Source organism: Anabrus simplex, chromosome 2, assembly GCF_040414725.1.
Source record: "Anabrus simplex isolate iqAnaSimp1 chromosome 2, ASM4041472v1, whole genome shotgun sequence".
NCBI lineage: Eukaryota > Metazoa > Arthropoda > Insecta > Orthoptera > Tettigoniidae > Anabrus > Anabrus simplex.
In genome coordinates this window covers 732,101,021-732,114,693 of record NC_090266.1, presented here as the reverse complement: position 1 = coordinate 732,114,693, position 13,673 = coordinate 732,101,021, and the positions used below count along the sequence as shown (strand labels likewise).

Here is a 13,673-nt window from a genome sequence, read left to right as displayed (position 1 = left end):
AATATCCACATAAAATTGAAGACTTGTTCGCTTTACATCTTCTTATGACTCCTCTGGCGTAATTCCTATTCACTGCCCAGTGGTGAGGTAAATAATTGTATACTATGTGTATCCATCTATTAATATTGCTGATGAACGTAGCTATGCGTAGCAAACATAAAAGAGGAAAACTAAGAGCTCTAACAAGAACAGTTTGAACACTGCAAACCTTCATGTATTTCTGGGGTTAGTAGAGTCACCTTGGCTCATATTGGTTAGGGTCGTGTGTTTAAGGCCAGAAGCGCATCATCACCACCCTGATCTAGGGGGGTAATACGGTATATTCCCGCCCGACTGGTCCAGGTTCTATCCAAGATTCTATCACGAATTTAAGGGATTTTCAAGTGAAATTTTCAATCCAGGATGACCGGAATTCGAGCCTCGACCGTTTGGCTGGAAAGACAGCACCACCACGTAATGGAGTCTACTAGATACGAAGTTTAAATTTCAATACAGTCGGTATTAACTGAATTGCTTATTTCTAAACTGGGATAGGTCTCAGTTCACCAGTTTTTCAGGAGAAGGAAGAAACATTCTACAATTGTTTGTGTTAACATGAAAATGTGTGTGGATAATATTAGCCAGCTGGAAAAGCATTAGGCGGCTGCTACCGTGGTTTATCATCTGGACATGTCCCCATTAAGCAATAAATGACGAAAAGAAGAAACTTTAAGTTTATTTATTGAAATTACATGAAAGTAAGATGATTTAAAAATGATTGAATAATAGGTGTCGTTTAAGGCAATTATTGTTGCAGTATTATCACAAAAATGAGTTATTACAATAGACATGTTATTAAAGCTATTTGCTTGATATCGAACACTTCACAATCCTTGGCTGGGACTAGATATTTATCAGCCAACTTCATTCTCTCACGTTCCTATTTCCGTTCAGTCCAGCATCCGGCCTATCCCTTCCATATCCTACCCATCCCCTCTCCTTTCGTCACCAAAACACATGAGAGTTAACACGACGTTAAACCACATGAGAAAATGAGAAAATGGTTGCAAATAATGCTTGTCATATGGGTGCCTGTCATAATTACAATCCTCATATTCTTGAAAGACAATTAGCTAGACCGGAATATTTCACTATTGTAGTTATCACTCGATAGATCACCTGCATTCTGTCCAGAACGACAAAGTACAAAGTAGAATGTAGAAGGTGATTTGTGATGTAAAAGGGGCTGCCTGGCCTACGCAGTAAAGGCGTGCTCGATTCGCCCGGAAGAACATGGGTTCGAATCCCCGTCAGAAAGTCGTAAAATTTAAGGAACGAGGATTTCCACATCCAGAGGTGCATATGGCCCTGAGGTTCACTCGGCCTACACCAAAAATGAGTACCAGGTTAATTCCTGAGGGCAAAGGCGGCCGGGCGTAGAGCTAACCACTCTACCCCATGACGTGCCGAGGTTAACAATGGTGGAAGCCTTTATCTTCCACTCCTCCAAGGGCCTTCATGGCCTGTACGGAGGTGACTTTGCTTTGCCTTGATTTGAGATGTAAATTGGTGAGAGAGGAGCATTATCGATTGTGAAATGTGGCTAGGATCTGCTTCCACCCGATCTCCGTCCTAACAAGTTTATACCTCTCCTTTCAATTCTGTGAATTCGAGCCGATACTTCCTGTGGAGCATTGGCTGGCCTGTTGTCATGTTGTATATCTCACGTCTCCCACGTAATCAATGCGCAAAGAGAGAATCGCACCGGGAAGGACATCAACGTTATTTTATATTATAAAAATATGTGTGGCAGAGGAAAATAAAAGAAAATAAGCACCAATCTAAATATTGAAGGGTAGGCTACAATTATTTTTACCGGTCGCTTCATGTCACACCGATGCAGATAGGTCTTATAGCGACGATGGGATAGGAAAAGGCTAGGAGTGGGAAGCAAGCTGCCTTGGCCTTAATTAAAGTACAGCCCCAGCATTTGCCTGGTGTGAAAATGGAAAATTACGGAAAACCATCTTCAGGTCTGCCGACAGTGGGGTTCGAACCCGCTATCTCTCGAGTGCAAGCTCAGCTGCGCGCCCCTAACTGCACGACAAACTCGCTCGCTGGGTAGGATACAAGTGAATCAGTATTTGCATAAACAACATTACTAAAAAACTTACAGGAGAAGCAGGAAACAGGAGTGTCTTCAATTAGTTCAATATTAAGCCTCGATAATTGCTTACTTTCCGAAAAATATCGAGATGATACAGTTTACCGCTGCTGTTCAACATTTTCTTTTTTAATTTTATGTACTTGCAAGATAGGAATTTTGTATCGAAATTTTAAATGCCGTTAATTTATCCGTCTTATAAAAACTATTTTATTGTTTAGCAATTGAACATTTCTTAATAGTAGGTGTTTACAAATATTTAGTTTGTAACGAAGTATAATTGGAAAATATGTCTAATAGTGATAATGAGAGCAGTAAAGCAGAAGTGTGTAAATAATAAGTGTGGCAGGCTTGTGTTTCTACTACATGCAGAATATACATATTCGAAAGATACCAGTCCAGGGAGCATTTTGTCTATGCCAGCTCACCATAAATGAATTCTGCTTCACAGACCTGAATAGTAATAACTCAAAATTTTATGTTAACCAGGAAGGTACTACCAACATGGATCGAATGAAGTGCTCCTTTTTGGTGGATTACATCAAAACAGAGCTGTCAGAAAGTGTTGCAGAACTGAGCATTTTTTAATACTGACGTCTTACTCAGAATAAGAATAACACGATTGTCGGAGTAATGAAATGTCTCGTAAGTACCGCGGACTTGGAAGAGTTTTCCAGTATGCATGGACATTCGTTTCTGCCATGCTGCGATCGTACATTTGATGGTGTTGGGAGGTTGATAGGAAAAAGGGACATACTATATCGTGCGAGTATATCCATTTTATACAGCAGGGCTGTCAAAACGTGCAATTAATTTTTAAGAATGTTGGGTTGTTTTAATTTAGTTTTGTCCAAAAATGTGGACTCATGTTGTTTATGCCTGCATCGATTCACGTTTATCCTAGAGTATATAACACTGTTTAATATGTATGGCAAAAAATAAATGAAAACCGACTGTATATAGAATGGTTATAAACACTATTTAGATTTAATAGTCATGTTTAATGTAGAAATAGACAAACTCACCGTAATAATTATTTGAATGTATGTATCAAAACAATTTGGATTTCAATGAACGAATACCCTCTCCTCAGTTTCAGGAAAATTCTATTGTATATCTCACGTGAGCTTGCGTGTCAAGGGACCCAATATGTGAATAAACTTTCTAGATACATGGTGCTTCTCAAAGTGGAAATTCCATTCCAGAAAGTTTGAATTTCTCTGCTAGCAAAATGAATCGCTTATTTCTAAAAGGGGATAACTCCGAAAATAAATACGGAAAACGCAGTTTTTGGTATAGGTTAATATTCTTTCAAAATACACATCGATTGGTGCTAAACTAGGACGCCTACGGTACTTTACTACGAGTAGAGAGGAGAACTGAAACGAGCGAGTTGGCCATGAGGTACAGATCGCGTAGCTGTGAGATGCCTCGCTCCAACCTCATAATCGGTAGTCCTGTAGGTTGTTTTCCGTAATTTTCCATCTTCAAATATCGTGGCTGGGATATCTAAAAAGAACGGGCCCAAACAAATTATCAAATAAAATCCACGCAGACTAAACTAAATTACAGTCCCAGCAATTGCCTTATGTGAAAATGGAAAACCACTGAAAAATATGTTCAGGGCTTCTCCTGGTGGGATTCGAATCCACCATTTCCCGAACGCAGGCTTACAGCTCCTGGGATCCTACCACGCAGGCAACTCGCTCTGTACTGCGCAACTAGAAAATGACTGATGTAGGATTCTTATAACTCACTTCTGAAAGAACACTGCGAAATGAATTGCATGCCCTTAATATAAAGGTCAGAGCACCTGAATGCAGCTACTCTCAAAACAAAGGTAGTGGGAACAGCAACACAGATAACGGACATTGTTGAATTGAAACGTAATGTGGCCAGAAGTGTCATATTTTGGTTTTTTTTTAGCGAATGGCGCTATCTACCGTAGACTTGTAGAAAGTGCGGGTTATGTTCTGAAGATGTTTCACGTACGACAGAATAAGTTGTTCGGTTGAACTTTTCAATAACAATTGCTGCAATAAGTTGTTTAACGGCCAATTGTTCCGTTTTGAGGCTAACTTCTGGGAGGAACACATTGATAGAGTGTAGCAGGATGAATATTCTTACGTTCTCAAGGCTCACAGTCTGATGTAATGAATATTCTAAAACAACATTCATCTGGTCTATCTCATAACTCCTTTTAGATTTAATGAGAATCACAGATTCTTGGGCATCCTTGGTAAAACACGGAAAACGCCTAAGCGTGCAATGGACGGTCCAGATTTGATTTGTTCACTGGGCAGGCTAATATTACCTTACCACCCAACATAATGTTTAGTGGTGTGTGTTCTTTGAAAGTTGAAGTATTTGGAAGGAGAAGCGACAAATTTAATGGCAGTTTCATCACTATTTTAATACATCCTGTGAGGTGGTTACACACACGCTCATACTATAAAACTGACGTCAATTTATTCGTGAACTGTACAGGCAGGACAAGGACACTGCTATATGTGCTCATCTTCTCATCATATTAATTTTACTTCATCATCACACTACTGTAAATGGTCATTGCCACCGGAATATTTCCAGTTAAGATGTATTTGTTAATGATATCTCGAAAACATGCTATTCTGAAATTACATATGACTACGGCGTCTCTGAAAACCGTAAATGGAGATAGTCGGGCGTAAAACCACTAATATCTTTATCATCTGATTATATACACTGACTGACAGAGCAAATGCAACACCAAGAAGGAGTGGTCAGAACTTTATGCCAATTGCAGGGTAGACTGACGTCACTGAGGTATGCTCATGATGTGAAATGCGCCGCTGTGCTGCGCACGTAGCGAACGATAAATGGGACACGGCGTTGGCGAATGGCCCACTTCGTACCGTGATTTCTCAGCCGACAGTCATTGTAGAACGTGTTGTCGTGTGCCACAGGACACGTGTATAGCTAAGAATGCCAGGCCGCCGTCAACGGAGGCATTTCCAGCAGACAGACGACTTTACGAGGGGTATGGTGATCGGGCTGAGAAGGGCAGGTTGGTCGCTTCGTCAAATCGCAGCCCATACCCATAGGGATGTGTCCACGGTGCAGCGCCTGTGGCGAAGATGGTTGGCGCAGGGACATGTGGCACGTGCGAGGGGTCCAGGCGCAGCCCGAGTGACGTCAGCACGCGAGGATCGGCGCATCCGCCGCCAAGCGGTGGCAGCCCCGCACGCCACGTCAACCGCCATTCTTCAGCATGTGCAAGACATCCTGGCTGTTCCAATATCGACCAAAACAATTTTCCGTCGATTGGTTGAAGAAGGCCTGCACTCCCGGCGTCCGCTCAGAAGACTACCATTGACTCCACAGTATAGACGTGCACGCCTGGCATGGTGCCGGGCTAGAGCGACTTGGATGAGGGAATGGCGGAACGTCGCGTTCTCCGATGAGTCACGCTTCTGTTCTGTCAGTGATAGTCACCGCAGACGAGTGTGGCGTCGGCGTGGAGAAAGGTCAAATCCGGCAGTAACTGTGGAGCGCCCTACCGCTAGACAACGCGGCATCATGGTTTGGGGCGCTATTGCGTATGATTCCACGTCACCTCTAGTGCGTATTCAAGGCACGTTAAATGCCCACCGCTACGTGCAGCATGTGCTGCGGCCGGTGGCACTCCCGTACCTTCAGGGGCTGTCCAATGCTCTGTTTCAGCAGGATAATGCCCGCCCACACACTGCTCGCATCTCCCAACAGGCTCTACGAGGTGTACAGATGCTTCCGTGGCCAGCGTACTCTCCGGATCTCTCACCAATCGAACACGTGTGGGATCTCATTGGACGCCGTTTGCAAACTCTGCCCCAGCCTCGTACGGACGACCAACTGTGGCAAATGGTTGACAGAGAATGGAGAACCATCCCTCAGGACACCATCCGCACTCTTATTGACTCTGTACCTCGACGTGTTTCTGCGTGCATCGCCGCTCGCGGTGGTCCTACAACCTACTGAGTCGATGCCGTGCGCATTGTGTAACCTGCATATCGGTTTGAAATAAACATCAATTATTCGTCCGTGCCGTCTCTGTTTTTTCCCCAACTTTCATCCCTTTCGAACCACTCCTTCTTGGTGTTGCATTTGCTCTGTCAGTCAGTGTAGTTTGATGTAACGGACGAATTAATGTACTCATGACACTCAAATGGTTACATGGGCTTGTGCTAGCGTCCTCAGGATGCAGCAATACAGCAAACAATAAACCATTAACAATTTACATATTATGTAGTATACTGTATATTAACCTCAATTTATATTATGAACAGAGTGGATGACGGATGTCGTCTTTGAGACCACTCAGTGAAGACAGGTGGTGAAAACTTATAACATCATTGCTCTGTTAAATGAGAGAGTGAATTTACTAGCACGCTTACGAACGCCACTGAAGGCAACATTCAGGCTCCTCAGCGTCCTCCAGGAACAGTCAGTGAGATGTAACACACACAACATTATTATCTTAAACGAGAAAACGACGTAGTGTCCATGTGCTTAACAATTTTGCAGTCATCTGTTCGTTAACAAGAACAAGGAATGGGAGTCTCAAGGCTAATACTGAGTAACTAGTGCGGTATTACGATCTACGTACGATCGATCAAAGTAAGGTGATGAGAGCACCTCCGACGAGCTCCCAACCGAATTCTTCCTTTCATTTATCACCCATATCGTTCTTTTTCATTAGGTATAAAAAAGGAAATGTCTCAGTGTGAATTGCATGACTATAGTACAGCAAGTGTCCGAATGTGTTCATACTGTTTGCTCAGCAGATTTGAGAAAATGTCATTGTTCAAGCGGAAGAGAGTCGAAAATCACAAATTTTAGGTTCCTTCATTGAACTTAATGACTGTAAAACCAATACACTGTCAATAGTAAGATAACACGTATGATGGGGCAAGCAATGATAAAAACATATCTTCATATAAAATCTCGAAATGAAGGAGTGGAGTTGGTAGCTTGTACATTGGTTCATTTCGATGTGGTGAGAATATTTCATTGGTGGTGAAAGTAGTTGTTGTAGTGAGAATGTTTATTGCAGTTAGAAGTATCCCACTTGTTGTCGTGATAATGTTTATTGCAGTTAGAAGTAGCCTACTGATTGTCGTGATAATGTTTATCACAGTTAGAAGTACCCTACTGTTTGTGGTGAGAAAGTTATCACTGGTGGAAGTACCCTACTGGTTGTAGTGAGAATGTTTATCGCAGTTAGAAGTAGCCAACTGGTTGTAGTGAGAAAGATTATCGCAGTTAGAAGTAGCCTGCTGGTTGTAGTGATAATATTTGTTGCAGTTAGGGGTAGCCTACTGGTCGTAGTGAGAATGTTTGTTACAGTTAGGAGTAGCCTACTGGTCATAGTGAGACTGTTTATTGCAGTTAGGAGTAGCCTACTGGTTGTAGGGAAAACGTTTGTTGCAGTTAAGGGTAGCTTACTGGTTGTAGTGAGAATGTTCGTTGCAGTTAGAAGTAGCCTACTGGTTGTAGTGAGAATGTTCGTTGCAGTTAGAAGTAGCCTACTGGTTGTAGTGAGAATGTTTGTTGCAGTCAGTGGTAGCCTACTGGTTGTAGTGAGAATTTTTATCGTTGGTGGAAGCATCATCATCGGTCTACGTTATCGATCTTGTTTAATTTTACTCACCTTTAAGCTTTCGTTGTCGGTGTCCGAGGCTACAGAAGCGGCATCATCCACGTAATAGTCGACGATGTGCTCCACATTCACCTGCAATCAGAAGTATCCAAACTTTAAAATATGGAAAGATGAATTATAAAAGAAGACGCTGATGTAATTTAATAGTAGAGAATGTAATATTAAGACGAATTTCACTGCCATCATATCAATGAAATAGGTCAGTGGTTGCTCGGAATGTGGGAAGAAAAAGTACTTGTCGACGGTTCAGAGCTATATTATGGTAACTAGCACTTTTCAAGTCTTACATAAAAGCAAATTAATATGTTCCCTTGTATGCCAAAAATCACCATGGAGACTTGAGGCTTCAGTATTGCCTAGAACGCAAACAGTCATAAGTCTCCACGGTGATTTCTGGCATACAGGGGAACTTTTAATTTGCTTTAAGGTAAGATGTGGAAAATGCTACTTACGATAGTATTGCTCTGAACCGTCGATGTATGAATATTAAATTTGATTATTTTTCTTGCATATAATTATGCATTTAAGTAAGCTTATATTTTAGCAGCGAGATTTTCACGCTCAGATATGCTAAGTACTATGAATAACAATTACCCATCGTTCGGCTATATTTCTTCGTTGTCCGGAAGTATCATTGCCATTCGTGGAAAAACTGAAGAATTATAATTGTAATGATAATAAAGAACCAAACAATGGGTGGTATTGATAAGGCCAGCACATATCAGTCATAACACACAATTATTCACTTGACAGGTACGTTTATTCGTATATCTGTTTTTGATATCGAGGACGCTAAAAAGTAGTCCGTCTCCTATTGAAACACTGTCACAGCTATTGCCGATTATAGATACTATATTTTTCTCAGTCAAGTGGAAGTTCTGAATCAGTCGTCTGATCTATACGACTTAAAGTTTGGCTCTTCGGTACAGTGAGAGAGGTTATTGATTCGAACACGGTCTCCGTCTCTGGACAGAATGCGCAGGGTGTACTTTGTAAGAGGCATCCATGTGAGTAAGAGTTTTAATATTCTCCAATAGGTCAGTACTATACTTAGCTAATATTCAAGGTCAATATGCACACATTCTCCATAAATATAAAATGTACATAACTGATCTCCCAGTTTGCCTTCACCTTCAAGTCCACTGTTATAGAATCGCACCGCTAGTTCCTTGACTTTAGCGCCGTGTTTGAACTATCTCCCTGGTAAGAGTTTGTGCTCGATCTAGCTCATTGGTTTCACTATCGCGTTCGAATGAATGCTTCAATCCTCTTGATAGCTACACTCGATAATAAATGAAAACTCAGACTAAATAATTAAATATCGTAGATCACAATTCTAGGCATTCCCAAAACCAGTATATTTATTTGATACTAATTTCTTATTTGCGGTATTCGGTTTTTTCTATGAAACATCAGCCATTATACTAATAAATGCAGCAAAATAAGTAAAGTTTAGTAGTGGAAGGGCAGGGCATGGATTTCAACAGATTCTCAGAAAATGAATAATTCATTCACATGCAGATGAAATTTGTCGTATTATTGAAGGTGTTTTCTCACGCCGCTGTGACAGTGGTTCGGTCATTTAAAGACTTGTGAAGCCAACTGGAAATCAGTCTTATTATATAAACCTAAGGGAATACTTCCACAAAAAAATATAACACCCAATTACTGTGGACAGTGCAATGTGCTAATAATATTAGTACCGGGCGAGTTGGCCGTGCGCGTTGAGGCGCGCGGCTGTGAGCTTGCATCCGGGAGATAGTAGGTTCGAATCCCACTATCGGCAGCCCTGAAGATGGTTTTCCGTGGTTTCCCATTTTCACACCAGGCAAATGCTGGGGCTGTACCTTAATTAAGGCCACGGACGCTTCCTTCCAACTCCTAGGCCTTTCCTATCCCATCGTCGCCATAAGACCTATCTGTGTCGGAGCGACGTAAAGCCCCTAGCAAAAAAATATTAGTTTTCCCAATCTTAAGTCCGCAACAACAATAACATTTTTTAGGAAGACCACTCAATCCAAGTCCGGGGTGAACCAAGTAGAGCTGAAAATGCAAGTAGATGTGTGTTAATAAGTAGAGTTACATACATCTTTGAACACCGCACTTCCTACTAATTTCTTAGGATAGCATCTGAGAATCGCAAAATACTCGTATGACGTTCGAAACAGCGAACTCGAACAGGCAGATGATACCAAAAGTGTCACGCACTTGTCTCCCGTGTTTAAATACTATTGACATGCTGAATCATGAACTCAGGAATGGAAAGAGTGAGTAACATAACAGCCTCTGAATACTGCGATGTATAAATAAATTCATTTAGCAGTAGTGAGAATTTGGGGACTTGCTGGCTAAATAGTTCAGCCTCGTGTACGAATCGTGGCAGCTTCGGGGGGATTTTCACTAGGTCTAGGTTTTCAATACCTAGTCAAGACCTAAAATGAGTCTGAGCGCTTCTCCGACACCACATAAGCATGGGAAGGTGAAGTCGAAAGGAAAACAACACAGAGCTGCAATGAGGATTAACTACTCCGTCCATTAACAAACCAGGAGGCGAGACCTGCCGCACACCGTTGTGAAGATAAACAAAGACTATGAGAATTTCTGCTGTAGAATGACAGTGAAAGCGAAATGGAGATCATGTAGAAAGTGTCTCTGCTCTTCGCGTCCACCACCATATATTTTGCATGCAGACATCGAGAGACCAGCTGAGTGGCGCAGCTGGTTATGCATATTCGTTCAGCATTTTAGAGAAGCGTTCGGAAAATACGCAAAAAATTACCTCGTAGTGACGTGAGAGATATATAAACTGTTTTAAACTGAAGGTGTTTTACATTGATTGACCAAAGTGTTTTTGGTAAGTGAGTGTTGATTTCAGTAGTACCAACTACATTCCAAAATGAATGAGTTCTTAAGGTTACAGACGACATTCGCAATGCGATGGACAAAAGACAAGTTACCATACTAGCTCTTCTTGATTTCTCTAAAGCTTTCGACTCTGTTGACATAGACATACTACTTTCCAAACTATTTAAACTCCAGTTCTCGACAAACAGTCTTCAGTGGATGAATTCATACCTCCGTGGTCGTCTGCAGTGTGTAAGAAACAACAACAATGAATATTCATCCTGGCGATCCGTAGAGGTTGGTGTTCCACAGGGGTCTGTCCTAGGACCGCTTCTATTTTGTCTATATAAATGATATTACGTTGTCGGTAAACAGCTGCAGACACCACATGTACGCTGACGATATACAATTATACTTGCACTGCGAACCGGAAAGACTAACCGACGAAATTAAAAATTTCAATAGAGACTTACAAGAAATCTGTAACTGGACTGACATGCATGGACTTAGATTAAATAACGTAAAATCTCAAGCTATAATAATTTCACATCCTCGGCTTTGTTCAAAAACTATAAGCAAATTCACTTTACCAAAACTTTACCTACAAAATTCACCCATTAATTTCTGAATCTGTCAAAGATCTCGGCGTTATGATAGACGAACATCTTTCTTGGAAGCAGCAGGTTACCAGCATCTCCAGGAAAGTATTTGCGACACTCAACTCACTTAGAAGATTCCGCAACATATTTTCTCGAATATTAAAAGAACGCCTTATTTGCACTCTGGTATTGCCTCACTTCGACTACTGTGACGCCGTGTACAACGACCTGACTACTACTCTTAAAGACAAACTACAACGCGCGCAAAACGCCTGTGTTCGCTATATATGTGACCTACGTTACTTTGACTATGTTACACCTGCCTACGATGAACTCGGTTGGCTAAAACTCAAACAGCGCCGTAATCTTCATGCTTTATGCCTTCTTCGTCGAATACTCTCCTCATGCTCACCTCCGTACTTGTACAGTCAATTTCACCACCTCTCATCCAATCACAGTTTTGGAACACGGTCAAAATCTGATACACTCTTATCTATTCCACCTCACCGCACCACACGATACACAAACTCATTTGTTATTTCTTCGGCACGACAATGGAATGCACTGCCCGTCTCTGTCAGAGGAGCTTCGCCTGCTAGTTTTAGGCAACTTTGTCACCGCTACCTACTAAGTAATGCTATGGAGATATTGTAGATTTAGCCTCCCTCAAACTAGAGACTTTATATAATCCCACTGTTATTACCAAGGATAATAGAAATTAGCTAATCATGTCATAATTGTGTAAATAATCATCATCATCATCATCATTCTCCTATTTTTTTCCTTTTTTAATCATAATATTGTATTGTTTAGTAGTTGCAAGATGTTTCAATTGTAAGTGTACTTATTTCAATTTTGCACATGTAAAAACTGTCTTTTCTGGTTAGATGGAAGAGAGGGCCTAATGGCCTTAATCTTGCCAGACAAAATAAATCTATTGTATTGTATTGTATTATTAAGTATACCGTTATACAGATGAACAAAGTACACTAGAAGTTTTGTTAATATCGTTATTACAGCCACGAAACCTCCAGTTTTACGAGGAATCTGAACCAGATGGAGGAGAATATTCGTTTTAAAATCACACATGTATTGGCCAGTATTCGAAGCACAGCTACATTCGGCTATCACGCCCTCCCCAATTGTTTAACAACCCGTCGTATGCACAACCATCTACAGGTACGTGTTAGACAACAAGCCCCCGCTAATCCTTCTACGCGGCTTCACCATCGCCGTCCGCACCCTGTTTTATTTTCCTCCGCCGCCGTTTCCCAGTCACCTGAGATCGGCTAATCTTCCCTAGATTTTGAATCAAATGGAAACGTCTATGATGAATCCATGCGGGAGAGTTCGATTTGAACGAATGCTGCCCATTTTTACAGCCGGCTGCCTTTCCTGACGCCAACCCTACGTGGAGGGATGTATTCTCTACTGCGTGTTTCTATGGTTGTTTGTATTGTGAAGATACGCATTAAGACGATCACAAGCATCCAGCCCCCGAGACAAAGGAATAAACCATACACAGTTAAGATCTCCGACCCAGCCGAGAATCGAACACGCGGTCTTTTGAGTCTAAAGTCACTGTGCTGACTATTGGGCCCTGGAGCAGGACGTCTTCAGCCTGTTCTAAACGTATGTCAAGTTTGTGCTTACATAAAAATGAGAAATAACAATATCTCTTTAAGCAAGACCAGGAAATACCTTAAAACCGACAAGACATATAAACTAAATAACAGTAGTGCACAGCTGAGAAGATATCACAGTGCGCATTCTCAAATCTCTTAAGAAAAATATTCTAAGAAAAGTTAAAATGGTGAAAAACCAAGACACTATTCGTAAAGAAGACAACTGTCTAAATAGCTTCTTTTTAAAGTAAGGTTTCCATTTGTATCAATATGATATTAAAATACGTAAAATGAAATTTCAACAGCATCTGTATTTGCAAACATTTTTCTATGAAATACACCACACACACTGACAGTCCGAAGTTTGTTCAAGTCAAAGGGGAAATTTATTTTGTCTCAGTTGCTGCCCAGTTTATATATTTAACGTTATCACATTACAAATTTAACCACCGAGTTTTTGTGGTTATGCACACCACAACTTCTGCTCAATGTATATATGTCAGAACATACATTTCTCTTCAGTTATCAATATTACTTTCAGAGGACATGAATGAGGTGGATTTATCTTAGACTATCAGGCATGTGAAAGAACTAGTTTTCTCGAAAATATTTCGGCTTTCCGGCGTCTCGTAGGATCCTAATAATATAACGGACGTTATAACTAATAGCATGATAGCTACCTAGTGTTGAATTCGGGATGTAGAAGTGGAAGACTGACATTTAACTTCCCGAGTCTAGAAGGGGCCATTGTAACTCCTAGTTCTTTAAAAGTATTTATTTTCAGT

The 13,673-nt window shown here is 41.1% G+C and overlaps 1 protein-coding gene across 1 annotated transcript in view; it reads right to left on the bottom strand.

Moving 5' to 3' along the window:
* Window positions 1–13,673, bottom strand: part of LOC136863667 (uncharacterized) — a 254,153-nt gene that overhangs the window by 101,657 nt on the left and 138,823 nt on the right. The window contains exon 3 of the mRNA XM_067140032.2: window positions 7,812–7,892. Coding sequence (XP_066996133.2) covers window positions 7,812–7,892 — 81 coding nt within the window. The remainder of the gene's footprint in view (window positions 1–7,811; window positions 7,893–13,673) is intronic.